The sequence below is a fragment of the Chiloscyllium plagiosum genome, unplaced genomic scaffold (assembly GCF_037043375.1).
Source record: "Chiloscyllium plagiosum isolate Xiang-an unplaced genomic scaffold, Cpla_swu_hap1 HiC_scaffold_24, whole genome shotgun sequence".
NCBI classification, from domain to species: domain Eukaryota; kingdom Metazoa; phylum Chordata; class Chondrichthyes; order Orectolobiformes; family Hemiscylliidae; genus Chiloscyllium; species Chiloscyllium plagiosum.
Genome location: NW_028270162.1, coordinates 33474658 through 33492487, shown reverse-complemented (window position 1 = coordinate 33492487; position 17830 = coordinate 33474658). Strand labels below are relative to the sequence as shown.

The window sequence follows — 17830 nt, the reverse complement described above, 5'->3', positions numbered from 1 at the left end:
GGCTTGGAAAGGGTGGACGCTAGGAAATTGTTTCCATTAGGCGAGGAGACTAAGACCCGTGGACACAGCCTTAGAATTAGAGGGGGTAAATTCAGAACAGAAATGCGGAGACATTTCTTCAGCCAGAGAGTGGTGGGCCTGTGGAATTCGTTGCCACAGAGTGCATTGGAGGCCAGGATGCTAAATGTCTTCAAGGCAGAGATTGATAAATTCTTGATGTCATAAGGAATTAAGGGCTACGGGGAGAATGTGGGTAAGTGGAGTTGAAATGTCCATCCATGATTGAATGGCGGAGTGGACTCGATGGGCCGAATGGCCTTACTTCCACTCCTATGTTTTATGGTCTTATATCCGAGTGTGAACTGTCATGGACTGCTACATTAAGGTATGCAAGCAGAGGTGAGATAATGGATCCATCAGTAAACAGTGCTACAACTGAAATGAACATAGAGGGAAAGTCATCAATAAAATAACTCAAGACAAATAAGACAAGGCAACATGTAGACATCACACAATTATGCCATTAAAGCTGTCAGAAACATCTCCCTTCAGCCACTGTATGATTTCCCCCCGACCCTCATTTTGCTAGGGCTCTTGGTCTTGTACTCATTTTAACTGAGTTTTTGCATCAGCCAGTCATACCTCCTCCACTGGTATTTAGCTACTGATTGCATTTTAGGATCAACTATGTAGTGGATTTTAGAGCGAGCTGATAAAATACAATTCAAACTGCAAGCAGATTATTTGTAAATAGGATTTATTTATTGGCACTATTGATGATTTCTTCTATCACTACTGATGATTGAAAGGAAAATAATTGGACGGTATTTGAATTACAATTACCTAGTTTTTAACAGATAGATAATGTCCAAACTATCTTCTATATTGACTGGTAGATGCCAGTGTCATATATGACCTGAAGGGAATGACTAGCTCTTGGACACAGGTCTTTGCTAGTAAATTGGGGATATTGTCAGGACCCATTGCCTTTGCTGCCATTCAGTCCTCCATGAAGTGAACCAAATTTGCTCAATACTGGCAACTATAATGCTAGTGACCACAGAAGAAGTTTGGCTGAAGACAGGTACACCCACTTCAGCATTGTCTCTTGCGCATGCTTGTTCGACACCATCACGACAGTGGGTGAAGATTTTTTTAGCTTCCAACACCACTCCCTCCTTGGGCCAATAGCTTTCCTGTGGTCCCATTGGCTACACATATTTTCACTACTCGATTTTTATCAAAGTAGTTCTACATAGTTAAAAGATATTCAGCATCCTGCAATCATATTCTTCTTGTCTTCTGTTCATTTTGATTCATTTCTAGTAGAAAATATGGAATCTGTCAGCAAATTCCTGACAAACTTCATGGTATCATTTACTTAATTGTCATTTCTGAAATTATTTTTACTCAAGCAGTAATTTTTGTTTGGTAGGGGCACATGAGGTAAAACTTCAAAATTAATTTATGGGATTTAGCCATTGCCGGTATATCATGAATGAATTGGGCAGTGAAAATTTGCAGCGGGATTCAAGGCAGTCCATCCAAAAAAAAAACAGTACTGTGAATTTGCTGTCTGACTTGGATTTATAAAACCAACATGTCATATGCAAGAAGAAGAAACTTCTGCTGGCTAGGCCAGCATTATTTCCCATCCTAATTACCCATGAGAAAGTGGTAGTGAACTGCTTTCTTGGGCCACTGCAGTCCACTACATATAGAAACAGGGAGAGGCTGAATGGGCTGAGGCTATTTTCTTTGGAGCGAGTGTGACCTTATGGAGATTTATAAAATCATGAGTGGCATGGAAAGGTTGAATGGTCAAGGAATTTTTCCGAGAGTAGGGGAGTCCAAAAATAAAGGGCATAGGTTTAAAGTGAAAGGGAAAAGATTCAAAAGGGACTGAAGAGGCAACTTCTATGGAACGAGCTACCAGAGGAAGTGGTGGAGACTGGTACAATTACAACATTTAAAAGGTATCTGAATGGGTATAAGAATAGGAAGGGTTTAGAGGGATATGGGCCAAATGCTGGCAAATGGGACTAGATTAATTGAGGGTATCTGGTCAAGTTGGACCAAAGAGTCTATTTCAATGCTGTACATCTCTATGACTCTAGGACTATAAGTGACCAGTTTCTAAAGAAAATCTGAAGAAATTTCTCGCTCAAAGTAGGTATATAATTGTAATACTAATTTACTGATAAAAATTTGCTTTCAGGATATTGGAAGTCTAGCAAAATTAAAAATGTATTTATATGAAGTATCTATTCATAATGACAATCTAAATTCATACATTTAAATAACCACAGTCTAGCATGATGGACATCGAGCGTGGAATTGTTGGTTTACATGAAAGAATAATTGTTCAAATTGACAGACAGTTCTATTTTTACACTTGGTGTTTTTCTTTGTTCTTGGACCATAGGTGACATTACCTATCTCCAAGGTATTCAGTGAAAACAGTGGAGGCTTTTCTTGACCAAGCTGCTGCTGAAAATGGTATATCTTTATCATTGAATAGAGAGATGTGTCTAAAATTAGAACATACTAATGAGCTTGTCTGGCCCAGCCATTTAGATTCATCAGCTAAAGGTATCATTCCCAGAAGCTCCAGAAACCTTACAGCTAAACTAGAACAGTCAGTTGCAGCAGGAAGTGCTTTTCCAGCATTCCTTGTGGATCATGAGGAGCAGGATTTCTTCTCTTTCCGCACCTCACAAGTAAACCTGCTGCAATCTGTCTCCCTCTCAATGAGCTAATGGCTTTTCCCTCATTGCCACCTCATTATTCAATAAGTCCTCCTCCCCACCCCATGATCTAATGACGTTTACCACCTCACCCCACTATCTCTTTCCTATCCTATGCTTGGCTGCAAACTTGAATAAAAAGCCTGACTGTGTGGAGCTATCAGCCTCTCAGTTTGGCCAGCTGCTTGACACAAAACCAACTCAAACATTCAAATGAGATGCTGCTATTAAAACAAGTAAGACCTCCACATTCCCTTTTTTCCACAATGCCCTATCCCTCCCCCAATTCTTTGGGAATTTAGTGGCCATGATTAAAGGCTGGCAGATTTTTTTAAAAATTCATTCTGATGTTACCCTGAATAATGTCACAAAACTGTGACTGGATGCCAGACATTTTAAGGCAACACAGTGGCTCAGTGGTTAGCACTGCTGCCTCACCGCACCAGGGTTCAATTCTAACTTCAGACAACTGTCTGCATGGAGTTTGCACATTCTCTCTGTGTCTGCGTGGGTTTCCTCCAGGTGCTCCTGTTTCTCCCATAGTCCAAAGATGTGCAGGTTGGGTGGATTAGCCATGACAAATTGCTCCATTGTGTTCAAGCATCTGCAGGCCAGGTGGATTAACCGTGGAAAATAGAGGGTTGCAGGGATGGGTGGGTTTGTGTGGGATGCCCTTCAGAGAGTCAGTGTGGACTTGATGGGCTGAATGGCCTGCTTCCACACTGTAGGGATTCTATGATTCCATGATTCACATTCACAATGACGACTTGCATAAAAAAAGAGCAATACAGTGACTCAATGGTCAGCCTCAGATGACACTCTGTGTGGGGTTTGCACATTCTTCCCTTGTCTGAGTGCTCCAGTTTCCTCCTGCAGTTCAAAGTGAAGGTTAGTTGGATTGGCCATGCCAAATTGCTTCATAGTATCAAGAGGTGTGCAGGCTAGGTGAATTAGCCATGGGGAATGGGGGGGTTACGTGAATAGTGTGGGGGTGGGTCAGGGTGGGATGCTCTTTGGAGGATTGGTGGATTCAGTGCGCAGAATGGCCTGCTTCCACACTGTAGAAATTCTAATATGATTTTATATTGCTGCATTAGTCCCTGAGAGTTAATAATTTCAGTATATATGGCTATATTAGCATCAGTCTATCAGCTTTCCATTTCATCATAACTACCATAGACTTGAAAACAGTGCAGAAGAGGATGCCCAAAATTGCTTAAAAGTTTGAATCAATTTTATCATACAGTAACTTATAAGAGCACCAAACCTCCAATCACTGCCACTTTCTGTTGAAACAGTTTTGTGCAAAAATGAAAAGTTAAAGAAAGTTCATGGAGTGAAGATTAAGAGTGTGTGGTTGGGAGGAGTGGGAGATTTTGGTACAGTGGTAATATCCTTTGACCAGTAATCCAGGAGCCTAGGCTAATGCTGTGGGTTTGAATCCCACCACAGCTGCTGGTAAAATTTGACTTCAGATAATGAGTCTAGAATATAAAGCTGTGTAATAACGGTCATTGATTATTGTAACCATTATTTTCAGCTGTCATCTTTAGCTGGTCTACATGCGACTCCATAGAAAAGTAGTTGATTCTAACTGGCCATTCAAATGGCCTCGAAAGCCCTCAGGAATGAGCAAGAAATTACATTACATGAAAGAGATTTTTTAAAAAGAAATTTTGTATTCCATCTCTGATATTCCTATTATTAGTTATTAATTAGCATTGCACTGGCATTAATCTGTGTACCAGAACTCTTTCAAGTCTAGCTTAAAATTCACCCTGGTTTAGAGGTTTTCCTTTTATTGAAATGGAAGTAAAACTAAAACAGCACTATGCACAATTAGATCCCATTTTATTGATTGAGTTTGCAGCTAGCCAGCACTTCACAGATAGCAGATAGATGGCGCAATATTGTTTTTTAGAAAGATGAAAAATGTGATGCTAGTTCCTGGTGTGAATCATTGGCTTATGTTACCGCAGCCAATGTCACAAAGGAGCTGATCTGCAGTTGTTGGTAAAGTGATAATTTAATGGCAGCATCTGTTTAATTCTACCCAATGTATATCGTATAACAAGCTTTGATGCATTAAATGGAATAAAATTAAGAAACTCTAATTGATGGATTGATTATTATTATGAGATACAGATGGGGCACATAGTTCCTGTCTGGAGAAATGCAAAGACTAAACAGATAAACTTGCATTTATCTTAATTGTGCGAATCAAGCTTGGGGAAAAGGGAAATTAAATTTTCTGCCTATTAACTGTCTCTAAGTAGTAAAAGTAATAGCAATATTTCAAGAAGCTTTTATATTTTCTGTGGTTAACAATTGAGTACACCTATTCATTACCCCCTCAGCAACATTTTGGGACTGTCTCAATTCTAAGTCTATAGGTGTAAGTGCAATTAATTATGTTTTCATTCCGCAATCCACGTTACTGAAAACAATAAATGTATTTTACATTTTAATAGATGTCCACATCATGTTGTACAGTATCTTCTTTAATGTATAATATCCTTTCAAGTCCCTTGTCATAGAGATATGCAGCATGGAAACAGACCCTTTGGTGCAACTCGTCCATATCAACCAGATATCCTAAATGAATCTAGTCCCATTTGCCAGCACTTGGCCCATATCCCTCCAAACCCTTCCTATTCATGTACCCATCCAGATACCTTTTAAATGTTGCAATTGTACCAGCCTCCACCACTTCCTCTCATAGCTCATTCCATACACGTACCACCCTCTGCATGAAAAAGTTGCCCCTTAGGTCCCTTTTAAATGTTTCTTCTCTCACCTTTAACTTTTGCCCTCTGGTATCTGAGCATTCTTAAGCATAGTGGAATGCTGAAAACTTGCCAAATATTGACAGTTAACAAATCTATGTTAAAGTAGTTAAGACCACAAGAAAGACCATTTTTTCCTGTATTTCCCAGCCAACTATCTTTTTAGACAGTCTCAGGATATCATTTTGCAACAAGTTGATAAATTGTTGAAAATAGGTACTGTGCTAGTACAACTTGCTTGGTGGAAAGCCTATTTGTGGTATACAATTGTGGTCCTAACTGTTGATAATGTGAACTTGGCTGGAGATGTAGAAACAGATAACTGCAATACTCAAGCACTCCTTAGAAGCAGTAATTGTACAGTGGTATATGCAGATTCCATGCATGTCCTCCCACCAAGATGTGGAATGAACTCACTGATGCACAGTGGCAGGATTCAGACTGATTTGGAAATTGAAGAAAAAGGCAGAGAAATCATCAGGCATGGCACTGGAAGTTCTGGTAGAGAAATGATGCGTATTAGCTGAGGAATCATACAATTCCTAAAGTGTGGAAGGAGACCATTCAGCCCCTCTGAAGAGCATCCCACCCAGACACATCCTACCCCTGCACACCTGTTTTTCCCATGGTTAATCCATCTGCACACCTTTGCATATGGGAGGAAACCGGAATACCCAGAGGAAACCCACGCAGACAAGGGGAGAATGTTCAAACTCCACACAGAAAGTGACTCAAGTCTGGAATTAAACCTGGCTCCCTGGTGCTGGGTCACCATGCTACCCTAAGTGTTCATCTCGTGTAGCAGCTGATGCTGCTCTGCCTGTCCTCACTTCATCCTCCCATTCCTTCTGAAAGCTTAGCACACACTCCTGACAAGGCATCCAGGAGTTGGGAGGTCATGTTGCGGCTGTACAGGACATTGGTTGGAATACCACAGGCCACTGTTGGAATATTGCGTGCAATTCTGGTCTCCTTCCTATTGGAAAGATGTTGTGAAACTTGAAAGGGTTCAGAAAAGATTTACAAGGATGTTTCCAGGGTTGGAGGATTTGAGCTACAGGGAGTGGCTGAACAGGCTGGGGCTGTTTTCCCTCGACCGTCGGAGGCTGAGGGGTGACCTTATAGAGGTTTACAAAACTATGAGGGGCATAGATAGGATAAATAGGCAAAGGCTTTTCCCTGGGGTTGGGGAGTCCAGAACCAGAGGGCATAGGTTTAGGGTGAGAGGGGAATGATATAAAAGAGACCTAAGGGGCAACTTTTTCAAGCAGAGGGTGGTACATGTATGGAATGAGTTGCCAGAGGATGTGGTGGAGGCTGGTACAATTGCAACATTTAAGAGGCATTTGGATGGGTATATGAATAGGAAGGGTTTGGAGGGATATGGGCCGGGTGCTGGCAGGTGGGACTAGATTGGGTTGGGATATCTGGTCGGCATGGACGTGTTGGACCGAAGGGTCTGTTTCCATGCTGTACATCTTTATAACTCTATGACATGGTGATTCCTATAAGGTCACTAAGATAGAGCAGCAGAATGCTCCTTGGATCAAGTCCTTAGAGAATTTCCAGAATGAATGTCAACAACATTGAAGTCTTAACAAGTTGTCTTTAGAAAATCTCTCCCAGCATTTCAAAGATCCTTTTCAAATATCCTTTAGCAAGAGAACAGTGTTTTTTTTGTGGATTTGCTTTGTCGTGATATGACACATCTTTGGAGCACACAGGGTTTGTACTTTAACATTTTGGCCCATAGGTATTTACGTTACCACTGTGCCACAAGGACCCTTCAAGTGAACAGTTTAAAGGGATTTATTTTCAAATAGTGCTCATAACTGTCAGCAACATCTTGTTTATTCCTAAACAACTGCTTGCTGTTAGGAGATGTTGTTGGGTCACGCGCTATCCACCAAAACACAGCACAGTATTGTTAATGAGGGCTGTCCAGCAATTTAACTGGCACTCAGTTCTTTGATGATTCTCCTGGCAGCCATTCTTAGTGCATGTTTCAAATTATTTATCAAAATGAACTTTTGCACTGAACACAAGCTAAACTGTCAGTTCAAAAATCTATCTTTACCGCCTGAGAACCTGTTCAGCATCTAAAGGAGCCATATTTTCATCTAAAGAAGTAGAAATATTATTCTTGTAATAGATCCAAAAAAGATTTTTTGGGTAATTTTTTTAATGCTGAATCTTTGAGAGGTATATCATTTTGAAACCAAAATGCATTAAGAGTGTTATGGTGCATGTAAAACATATTAATCATTAACACATTTTTGGTACTTTACTATTTTTAGTGTCAAGTGCTCATGTACCGCATTTGATTTACAGACACCAGTGTTTGAAAGTGAGGTACATTGTGTTGATGATCAAGAGAGGGGTAATAGCTTAGAGCCTCAATAATAAGCTGCAATATAACTAATCTAATATGGGTGTTTGCAAAGCGCATCACCCTTTTTCCTTCTAACTTGAAAATGATGAATTTACTCAGCTTTTGACCTAATTCTTAAGGACATAAGAAATTTAAGAGAAGTAGACCATTTAGCTCTTTGTGTCCATTCCACCATTCAGTAAGATCATAGCTGATCTGTTGTAGTTTTACCTGTACTTTCCACTGCCACCATCCCATCCATAACCTTTGATAGCCTTGTGATTCAAAAACCTGAATCATCTTTGATTATATTCACTGGCCCCATGCTATGTGCGGTTTAATAAGATCACCTTTCAGTATTTTAAACTCCAAACAGCTACACCTTTCCTCAAAAAATAACCTCTTTACCCTAGGAATCAATCTAATTAATGTTCTCTGAACTGTCACAAATATAGTTCTATTCCTCTTTAACAAAGGAAACCCAAACTATACACAGCATTCTAAGTATGGTCTCACAATTGCTCTGTGTAGTTGTAGCAAGACTTAATATTACAACCTCCCCCCCCAACCCCTTGCAATAAAGGCCAACATTTCATTTGTTGGCCTCATTGCTTGCTGTACCTGCAATCTAACTTCTTGTGATCATAAGGACTCGTGTGGCAGAAGTTGTGTCCCTCCAAGAGGTATGTCATAACATGTGCAAACAAGTTGATTTTAAAAGTCATGTGATTCCTGTATGACAACTCCCAGTTCCCTCTCGATAGTAGCATTCTCCATTTTGATAATGTTCTACGTTTCTTATACCACAACCTCACATTTCCAACATTATACTCCATCTGCTAAACTTTTCACACTCACTGAACATGTTTACATCCTGTTGTTAACTCCATGTGGCATCCACACAACTTGTGTTCCTATCAATCTTTGTTAACATCCCTCTGTAATGTGTATTTGAAGGAACTGTATTGTAAAGACAAAAAACAAATTATCAAAGGTAACAACTGAAATGTTCAGGGTAAGAGGTTTGTTGTGCATTTCCAACTTTTTCTTTTCTTTGCCTCAGATTTTTTGCATATTATTTTGTTGTGATGGACAGATGTTGTATTTAAATAATAAAACTTTTCAAAAGTAAACAGCTCATTCCTTGAGTAAATTGTGGACAGGTGAAATTACATCTATCCATTCCTTAGTGAATAATTTTGTTGACTCATTGGCATTGTCAAGCAACAAGGATAATTTATGTTAAGATTTTGAACTATTTCTACTAATACTACAAAATCTTTCAACTTTTTAAAATATAACTGGATACATAGCCACACACGCAGACAACAAGCAACATGAATTCGACTGGGACAACACTACTATCATAGGGCAAGCCAGACAGAGAACAGCCAGGGAATTCCTAGAGGCATGGCATTCATCCACAAACTCCATCAACAAACACATCGACCTGGACCCAATATACCAACCACTACAGCGGACAGCTGAAACTGACAACCGGAAGCGGCAGGGACAGACCACTATAAACACCAGAGGAAACATCAAAGAAGCGCTTCGCAGGAGGCTCCCAAGCAGTGATGATGTCGCCTAGCCAGGGGACGAAACGTTTGCAACAAAAACTTCCAGCTCGGCGAACAGAACCACAATAACTGGATACATTATGTTTTTTTCCCCCTTGAACACACCAAACATCACATGGCTGATGTTTGAAGCAAAAAAGAGTAGATTAAGAGTTCACTGTTTGATTTGCCCCCTGAAATTGAATCATTTTCTGGAACATAATCTGTAATTATGAAACTTGACATAATGCAGGCCCGTTTTGGACCCCAAAATTTTAACTCTGTAAATATTGATAAAAGAAATTGTAAGGTGTTCCATGCAGAATTGGCCCTGACTGGCAGGATCAAGTGGATGTCTGAGGCACCAGCAATGAAATAACACAGTCTCACCCTTAAAGTGGTCATGAGCTGTGGACAGCATTATTACAGGATCTCATTAGAGTAGATGAACTTTCAAAATGTTGCATTATTTTGGGAGGAACAACCAGGAACTGAATGCTTTTATTTAAAACATAATGCAACAAAAAATGCCAGGTGCTTGAACAGGCAATGTTTGCATAAAATGTGTAAACCCATAGCAGGAATTATTTATTTATAATACAGAGCTTAATCTGCAATATTTCAAAGGCAGCAACACATTGAAAAGTTGAGATAATTATCATGAACAATGATAGCTATGCTTCAGACTGTACAATTCTTTAAAGATTTACAAATCTGAAGCCTCCTTTTCTTTTACCATTAAATATCACTACACTACAAAATTAATTATGCAACTGAGAATGGGGATCAAGCTATTGTACAGAATTGGAATATTTTTCTTACTCATTCATAGGATGTGGGCATTACTGGTAAGCCCAGCATTTATTGGCCATCTCTAATGAATTAAGAGTTAGAATTAAGAGTTTGGTCTGGAGTCTTTATGTAGGTCATACAAGATATGGATGACAGATTTCCTTCCCCAAAGGCTATTATTGAAATGGTTTTGTTTTACAATAATGTCATGGTTACCATCACTGAGGCTAGATTTCAATTCCATGTTTTGTTAATTATATTTAAATTCCACCAGCTGACATGATAGGATTGAAGCCCATATCCTCAGAACATTAACTTGGACTACTGGATTACAATACCACGATGCCACGTCTCCCCTAAATTGCACTGGTGGCGATGAGATTTAACAAAGGTTTTAAACATTGTGAAGAACCTTGATAAAGTGCAAAGAGAAAGCTTCTTTCATCTAATTGGGTATCAGCAACAATAGATCTTCAATGTAGAACTGTAAGAAAGCAAATGCTGTTAGAGAAAATCCTTTAAAGCAGGATTAATGGATGATGGAATGTATTACCAAAAGGAACGCTTAAGGCTGTAGCCATTACATCTTATGGAAAGAGTGGATAAATGTTTAAAAGAGTGAAAGGTGCAATGTGTGGAGCAAATGAACAGAGAGATTCATTTTGGATTACTATACTCAGGCAAGGAGCTGTTTCAAATATAAGTTAAATGACTGCCTTTACTACCATGAACCTCGTGTACTGTTTGTTAATTTAAGAAATCTTATGCTTACAAACCAGAAAAATATTCAGATTTGTAAGCTATATGAATCTTCTTATCATTTGCAGATACACATTGTGTATATTTCTATGATCTATCATATGTAATCAGTATTAAGATGATAACTTTATTTGGCTAATATATGTTCACTCAATAAATTTGATAGCTGAAAATAATACACATCATATTTTTGGCTTATTTTGTAGCTCTTCCAATTAATTGGAATATTAAACTGTTTTGTTGAATTTTACTAGCACTTCAGTTTACCTTCTTCATTTATACTGCAAGAGATTAGAATGAAAGTGAACTTTTTTTTCTCTAATCCTGTAAACTTCATGTCACTATAAAGATAGGAATTTATAAATGTAATGCAAATTTTGTGAAAAGATGCATTATAAAATCCAGCTCAATCCCTAAAATATCTTCTGGATTTCAGGCATAAAATTGATTTAAAATTATGTAACTCTGCCATCTAGTGATTATATGGTATAGTCATAGTAATTCTTCATACTATCTGAAGGTGATTAAATTATAATCATCTGTATATTTAGTTTTTATTATGTTTTTAAAAATTACATGGTGTGTTTATAAATGTTTTGTGATTTGCCTGATAGTTGGATTTGCTTTTTTTTTCCTGGGATCTTGTATCATTTTAGTCATTGGATTTGGAGGTCTTCCAGCAGATTAAATAATCAGCCCTATTTTCAGCAAATGGCCATAATTATTTAATACATATTTTGCTAGTTATAGTACCTGCTGCTTTCGTTTAAGTGATACATTTCAGGAGGTCTAACTCCTCTAGTATGTTATGAATAATGCGATGGCAGATCCCTTAGCAATACATCAAAAGTCTAGTCAGTATCACTCAGTTCTATGATGGAAATGTGTTGCTGGAAAAGCGCAGCAGGTCAGGCAGCATCTAGGGAACAGGAGAATTAGCCCTTCTTCAGGAAACGTCGATTCTCCTGTTCCCTAGATGCTGCCTGACCTGCTGCGCTTTTCCAGCAACACATTTCCATCTCTGATCTCCAGCATCTGCAGACCTCACTTTCTCATCACTCAGTTCTATAGTGATTATAACAAGGTCAGCCAGGTGGCCATCATAGAATATGCTTCCCTGACTGGGGCTGTTAGTTTGGTCCATTGAGGGAGCCCCGCCTGGCAGGCAAGAACAGGAATGTTTGACATTCCATTCACTCTGAGAGCTCGCTCTGAGGGAACTTTTCACTATCAAGGATTCTCCACGTGTAAATAAAGGGTGACTTGGTAACAGGATACCAGCCTCTGTGGAGTTATCTCAAGTTCTGCCGTGTATCACATTTTCTAGAACACACTTACCATCATGGTTTGTCAATAACACAATCCTCCACAATCATTTCTGCAGTTCCCCAAGGACATATACTTGGCCCTCTTTTCTGCATGTGTGTGCTGCACTATTACGCTTTTCTACCATATGACATTTTAAAGTAAGGAAACATTGATAAACCATAGATGTGGAGAAGTTTGTTACCAAGAAATTAAAAGGCAGCTTCAGAGCCATCCATTGATTGTTTAATCATTCTCTGTAAAGTTGACCTGAAAGAGCAATGCAACTGGTACAGGGTACAGTACTGGTATGTCTGTTATAGGCCATGGACTATGTAAGCCACTTTTTATCTTCCTTTGCATAACAAATAGAAAAAAACACAAACTCTGGGTAACTAATCTTTCGAAACCTATATAATACAGTACCATGCTTCAAAGTAGTATTGACTAGAATCTTTGAATGAAAAAAAGCTAGTGTAAATATTATTATTGCTTCATTTTGAGTGGATTACATAGATTTAATGAAAACAGTCCGTATAGAATAGTACGTACTTTTAGCTGGAAATACACAAGGTCCATTAGATTTGATTACACATGTAAGTATTTTTTCAATAAAATCCATCTATTTTTCATGTGACCATTCCAATATTATTGGCAATTAGAGTAGGCGTCATTGCAAAGGTAGCAAGTGCTTGCAGCAGAAAAGAAAACTTTGATAGTCTTCTGTTATTGAAAAGCATATGGCTATGACAGGCACAGTTTATCAATTAAACAAAAAATTGCAAATGAGGAAGAAAAATAAAAGGCTGAAAATACACACCCGTCATCAGCATCTGTAAAGAGAAAGGCGAATTATAATAGCTGAATAGTGTACCCTGATAAAGTATATTTTCTGAAAATATCATCCTCGGTATTTTTTTCCTCATTATACATCCTGACTGTGTATGTTAATTATGTCCTATTATTTACATTCTGCGGTAAAATATTTTCATTAATATGCCCATCACTACCTTGTGTATTTTCTGTGTATGCTCCTAGTGTTTTATACTGAAGTTAATGGAGTTCATACAAAGTAAAAGAGGTACATCGCATCCTTCATACATCACACTATCCAGTAATTCAGTAAAGCATCGTATTGTATTGCAGTGTATAGCTGTAAATATATCAATTCAAAAAATATTTAGAAAGACTGTTCCAGTGGAGAACTTGTAGTACATTATTCACTCTTTATGTTTAATTACTGTGAATATTTCTCAATTCTCATAGAATTAAAAACCCAACTGATTCTTGATTGTTTTGATGCTTTCATTTATAATTATTACAAATCCTCCCTTGAGCTTACAGTTTTCCTCTAAAGATTTACTCCCTTTACCATATTTAAGTAATAGCACTGATGAAATCTCATTCTTCACTTGGAATTATAATTTCTATAATTTTGATCAATTTTCAGGGTAAACAAATGATAAGCAACAACCTAACCAATAATCTTAAATCAGTAAACTGTAGATCTTGAAAGGAAATAGTGTAATAAACATGTATAGTTTTATTTATATATATATATAATATGCGCGTGTAAAACGTTTGGAATTTGGATTTCAAAATAGTGACATGAGAGTGTTGGTTACTTTTTGAAGTGTTTTCTTTGAAAACAAAGATCAGATGCATTCTGATACAGTGACCTAATCTAGCATTGTTCAGAAAGCAAGTGGCTGTAGACTCCTGTGGTATATTAACAGAAAATTATTTATACTGTCTGGTTTATGGCTGTGAACAAATGTTGAAGCCTATATGCTTTTTGTTTACAGTTCAGAATAACCAAGAATTGATTTTAGTTCAAAAAGACAGAGATGGAACATTTTTAGGGCAGACTGGAGGAGACCTGACTGAAGTCTGAAGCAGGGTTAATTTTCTCTCTTTAAAGGAATATAGGACAATTCAGGGAAAATAAGTCACTTCAATAGAGATGTAGTTTGTGGAACTTCCAAATCAGGAAAGTTTGGTCTGAAATCTGTAGGTTCTTTAAATTGAGAAAACTTAGACACTTGGCTGTGGTAAAGTTAATGTTGGCAGATTTGGAAAAGACTCATCGAATTGTCACCATAATCACAGCAAGGAAACTGTCAGGAGTCAGTTAAGTATAACTGTAGGGAGTTAAGAGGTGGAGTGTAATTTCTCTGGATTTGAACAGTAAATTGTTTGATAATTTGTTATGCTTTCTGTATTAAGATCTTTCTGTTTTCTATTTTCGGTACCTTTACCTTCTGATCCCTTTTGTGTGTAATAAAGTTTTGTTCAGTTGGTACAGAAACATTGCTGCTTTTTATGACTCTGTTTCAATGACTCACCAACATATAATTACTTTTTAAAATGATTTATCAAACTAGATTTCAATATGGGATCTGACTTGTCCAGTAGTATAGGCGAAAGTGAGGACTGCAGATGCTGGAGACTGGAGTCAAGATTAGAGTAGTGCTGGAAATGCACAGCAGGTCAGGCAGCATCTGAGGAACAGGAAAATCGGTTTTCCTGTTCCGTGGATGCTGCCTGACCTGCTGTGCATTTCCAGCACCACTCTAATCTTGTATCCAGTAGTATAACAGGCTGGAATCATAAAAATAGAAATCTGCTTGAAAAATTGTTCAATTTTTGAATGCATCAAGAAATGCTTTACCACACCATTTTATTTTGCTAAGCAAACATTGTTACCAGGTATATTTTAATAAGCTCTGTTTGTGAATTGTGTTGTGAATGAAATTCTGATTTTATTGTATTTGTTTTCTTTTAGGAATTCATTGAATTATCAAAAAGATTGATCATTGATACTTCTTTGAAGGAAAATATTGTGGCTAAAGCCAAAGAATATGTAGAGAAATTCCATTCCTGGGATACAGAAAAGGAGACTTATCAGAAGCTCATTGAAAACCTGCTTTAAATAGCCAGCAGTCAAGTTTGGAACTTGGGTATAATTGATTAGAACATAGATTTTTAAAATAAAATTGTGTTTTTAAATTAAGGTTATGGGGATTGAGAGTGGCTTTTAAAAGGGAATATAAAACCATTTGCTGTGTGTTAACCATCAGACAGGTCATATTTTGATTAAGCTTTAACTTGTGTGACCTGCTGGTGTTAAATTGTCTGCCAGTGCCTTCTTTTCTTGTTTCTGTAATTCCTGACTTTAAATGAATTCATGTCAGTGGAATATTTTTTGTATGAAGCACACGTCAAGAAAGGCTCAACTTGCTGGTGCTTTCTTTAACAGTATTTTATTTTCCAGTTGTCTGCACAGTTCTGTGATTTCCTCAACTAACAATTGCAAGCATTTTTGGACTTTTAAAGTCCACTATCAGTCGTATTACTCTCTAGCTGGACAATTAATTCTATTTGCACAGTTTAATGAGAGGGAGGAAGAAAGAAAAACCATTGTTTTTAAATTCAGTTATTAAACATTTCTATGTAGCCTTAATGAAGGCAATCCTACTATGAGAGGACAGCGTGAAATTCTGCATCACTGCTGATCAAATCAAAACAATTAAAACAATTAGATTAAAACAAGATGTTAATTTAGTGAGCTACTGAATGGCATATCACTACTAATTATAATGTTGGATTATTTCGCAGTAGTCTTCTAATAATGAAGTTTATCCCTTAAACCCTTTATTTTCTGACAGTAAATCTCGTTCTTGTTTGTGTTAATGAATTTAGATTTAGTACCATTATCAAAACTACCTTAACATTTGGAAATAGCAAAAAGACTAAATGCAAACAGGAAACACTGTAAACCAACTGGTCAGATAGAATTTTTAAAGAGAAACAGCTAGGCTTGAAGAGCAGTTTTACCCATAATAATGACATTTTATCCACTTAACAATGGCTGACTGAATTAGAGATTGAATATTTGGTCCAGTATTTGCAACTGTTTGGTGACCAAAGTGTCCACTTGAGGGCTTTTATTGACATCTATGAATTTTCCCTTACTCATCCTTCCTTAACAGTTTATGTTTATTCTGACAACTGCACAAATACAATTCCTTTATATTCAATATTATGTTGTTATTGTGAATGTTACTTGGAGTGAGTCATTCAGCCATGACATCTGACTTCCCACAGTTTCAGCATTGCTATAGTAAAGAAAATCGTCAAAGTTGTTTTTGAGCATGCCTGATCTCTTTAAAAATGAGAGTAAACTCTCAAAAAATTATTTAATCACAACTTTACCAAATGAAGTTTAGCTCCTTTTACTAGTTTCATTCATTCAGTTGTAGATTTGCAATAGATGTACTTCCTAACCATCTGGTATTTCAATGCTCAGAAGTTAACATTGCATTGAAAAGAAACCTTTTCAGCTTCAGCCCAGTTCTCGCAGCAAAATTACAGTTGCTCTGGCACGGATCTACAAAGTTAAACTTGAGATAATGGAGGTAGATGTTGGTATTGGAGTACATGGAGTCATAGAGATGTACAGCACGGAAATAGACCCTTCGGTCTAACCCGTCCATGCCGACCAGATATCCCAACCCAATCTAGTCCCAACTGTCGGCACCCGGCCCATATCCCTCCAATCCCTTCCTATTCATATACCCATCCAAATGCCTTTTAAATGTTGCAATTGTACCAGCCTCCACCACTTCCTCTGGCAGCTCATTCCATACACATACCACCCTCTGTGTGAAAACGTTGCCCCTTAGGTCTCTCTTATATCTTTCCCCTCTCACCCTAAACCTAAGCCCTCTAGTTCTGGACTCCCCGACCCCAGGGAAAAGCATTTGTCTATTTATCCTATCCATGCCCCTCTTAATTTTGTAAACATCTAAACCTGGAAGCATATGAGGAAAAGGAGAGTCGACATTTCAGGCATAAGCTCTTCATCAGGAATGTGGGGTGGTGGAAGGGATCTGAGAGATAAATAGGATGGGGGTAGGACCGGGATGGAGCCAGGGTTGGGGGGGGGGGGGGGGGGGAAGTAGATGAGAAGGTAATTGGTGGATGCAGGTGAGAGGTTATTGAGATAGGTCAGTGGGGCAGATGGAGTGAATAGGTGGGAAGGAAGATGGACAGGTGGGGACAGTTCAACTCACCACCGCCTTCATGAAGGGTTGGATCAGAATGAGATGGGGAGAGGAGAAATTTGGAAACTAGTGAAGTCGACATTGATGCCATGCGGTTGAAGGGTCCCAAGGCAGAAGATAAGGCGTTCTTCCTTCAGTCATCGGGTGGCTTGGATTTAGTGGACGAGGCACCTGCCCATCTTCCTTCCCACCTATCCACTCCACCCTCCCCACTGACCTATCACAATTGTCCCCCATCTGCATTCCCAGCTACCTCCCCAACCCTCCCAAAGCCCCACCCCCATCCTCCTATTTATCTCTCAGCCTCCTTCCCCCTCACATTCCTGATGAAGAGCTTATGCCCAAAATGTCAATGCTCCTGCTGCTTGGATGCTGCCTGACCTGCTGGACTTTTCCAACACCACACTTTTCGACTCTGACTCTCCAGCATTTGCAGTCCTCACTT

The 17830-nt window shown here is 38.4% G+C and overlaps 1 protein-coding gene across 2 annotated transcripts in view; it reads left to right on the top strand.

The window, feature by feature from the left end:
- glt1d1 (glycosyltransferase 1 domain containing 1) overlaps positions 1-17228 on the top strand; it is a 96695-nt gene extending 79467 nt beyond the window's left edge. For both annotated transcript variants that reach the window (XM_043715785.2, XM_088000061.1), the window contains exon 12: positions 15105-17228. In XM_043715785.2, coding sequence (XP_043571720.1) covers positions 15105-15251 — 147 coding nt within the window. In that variant the 3' untranslated portion in view covers positions 15252-17228. The remainder of the gene's footprint in view (positions 1-15104) is intronic.
- Positions 17229-17830: the final 602 nt, after the last annotated feature.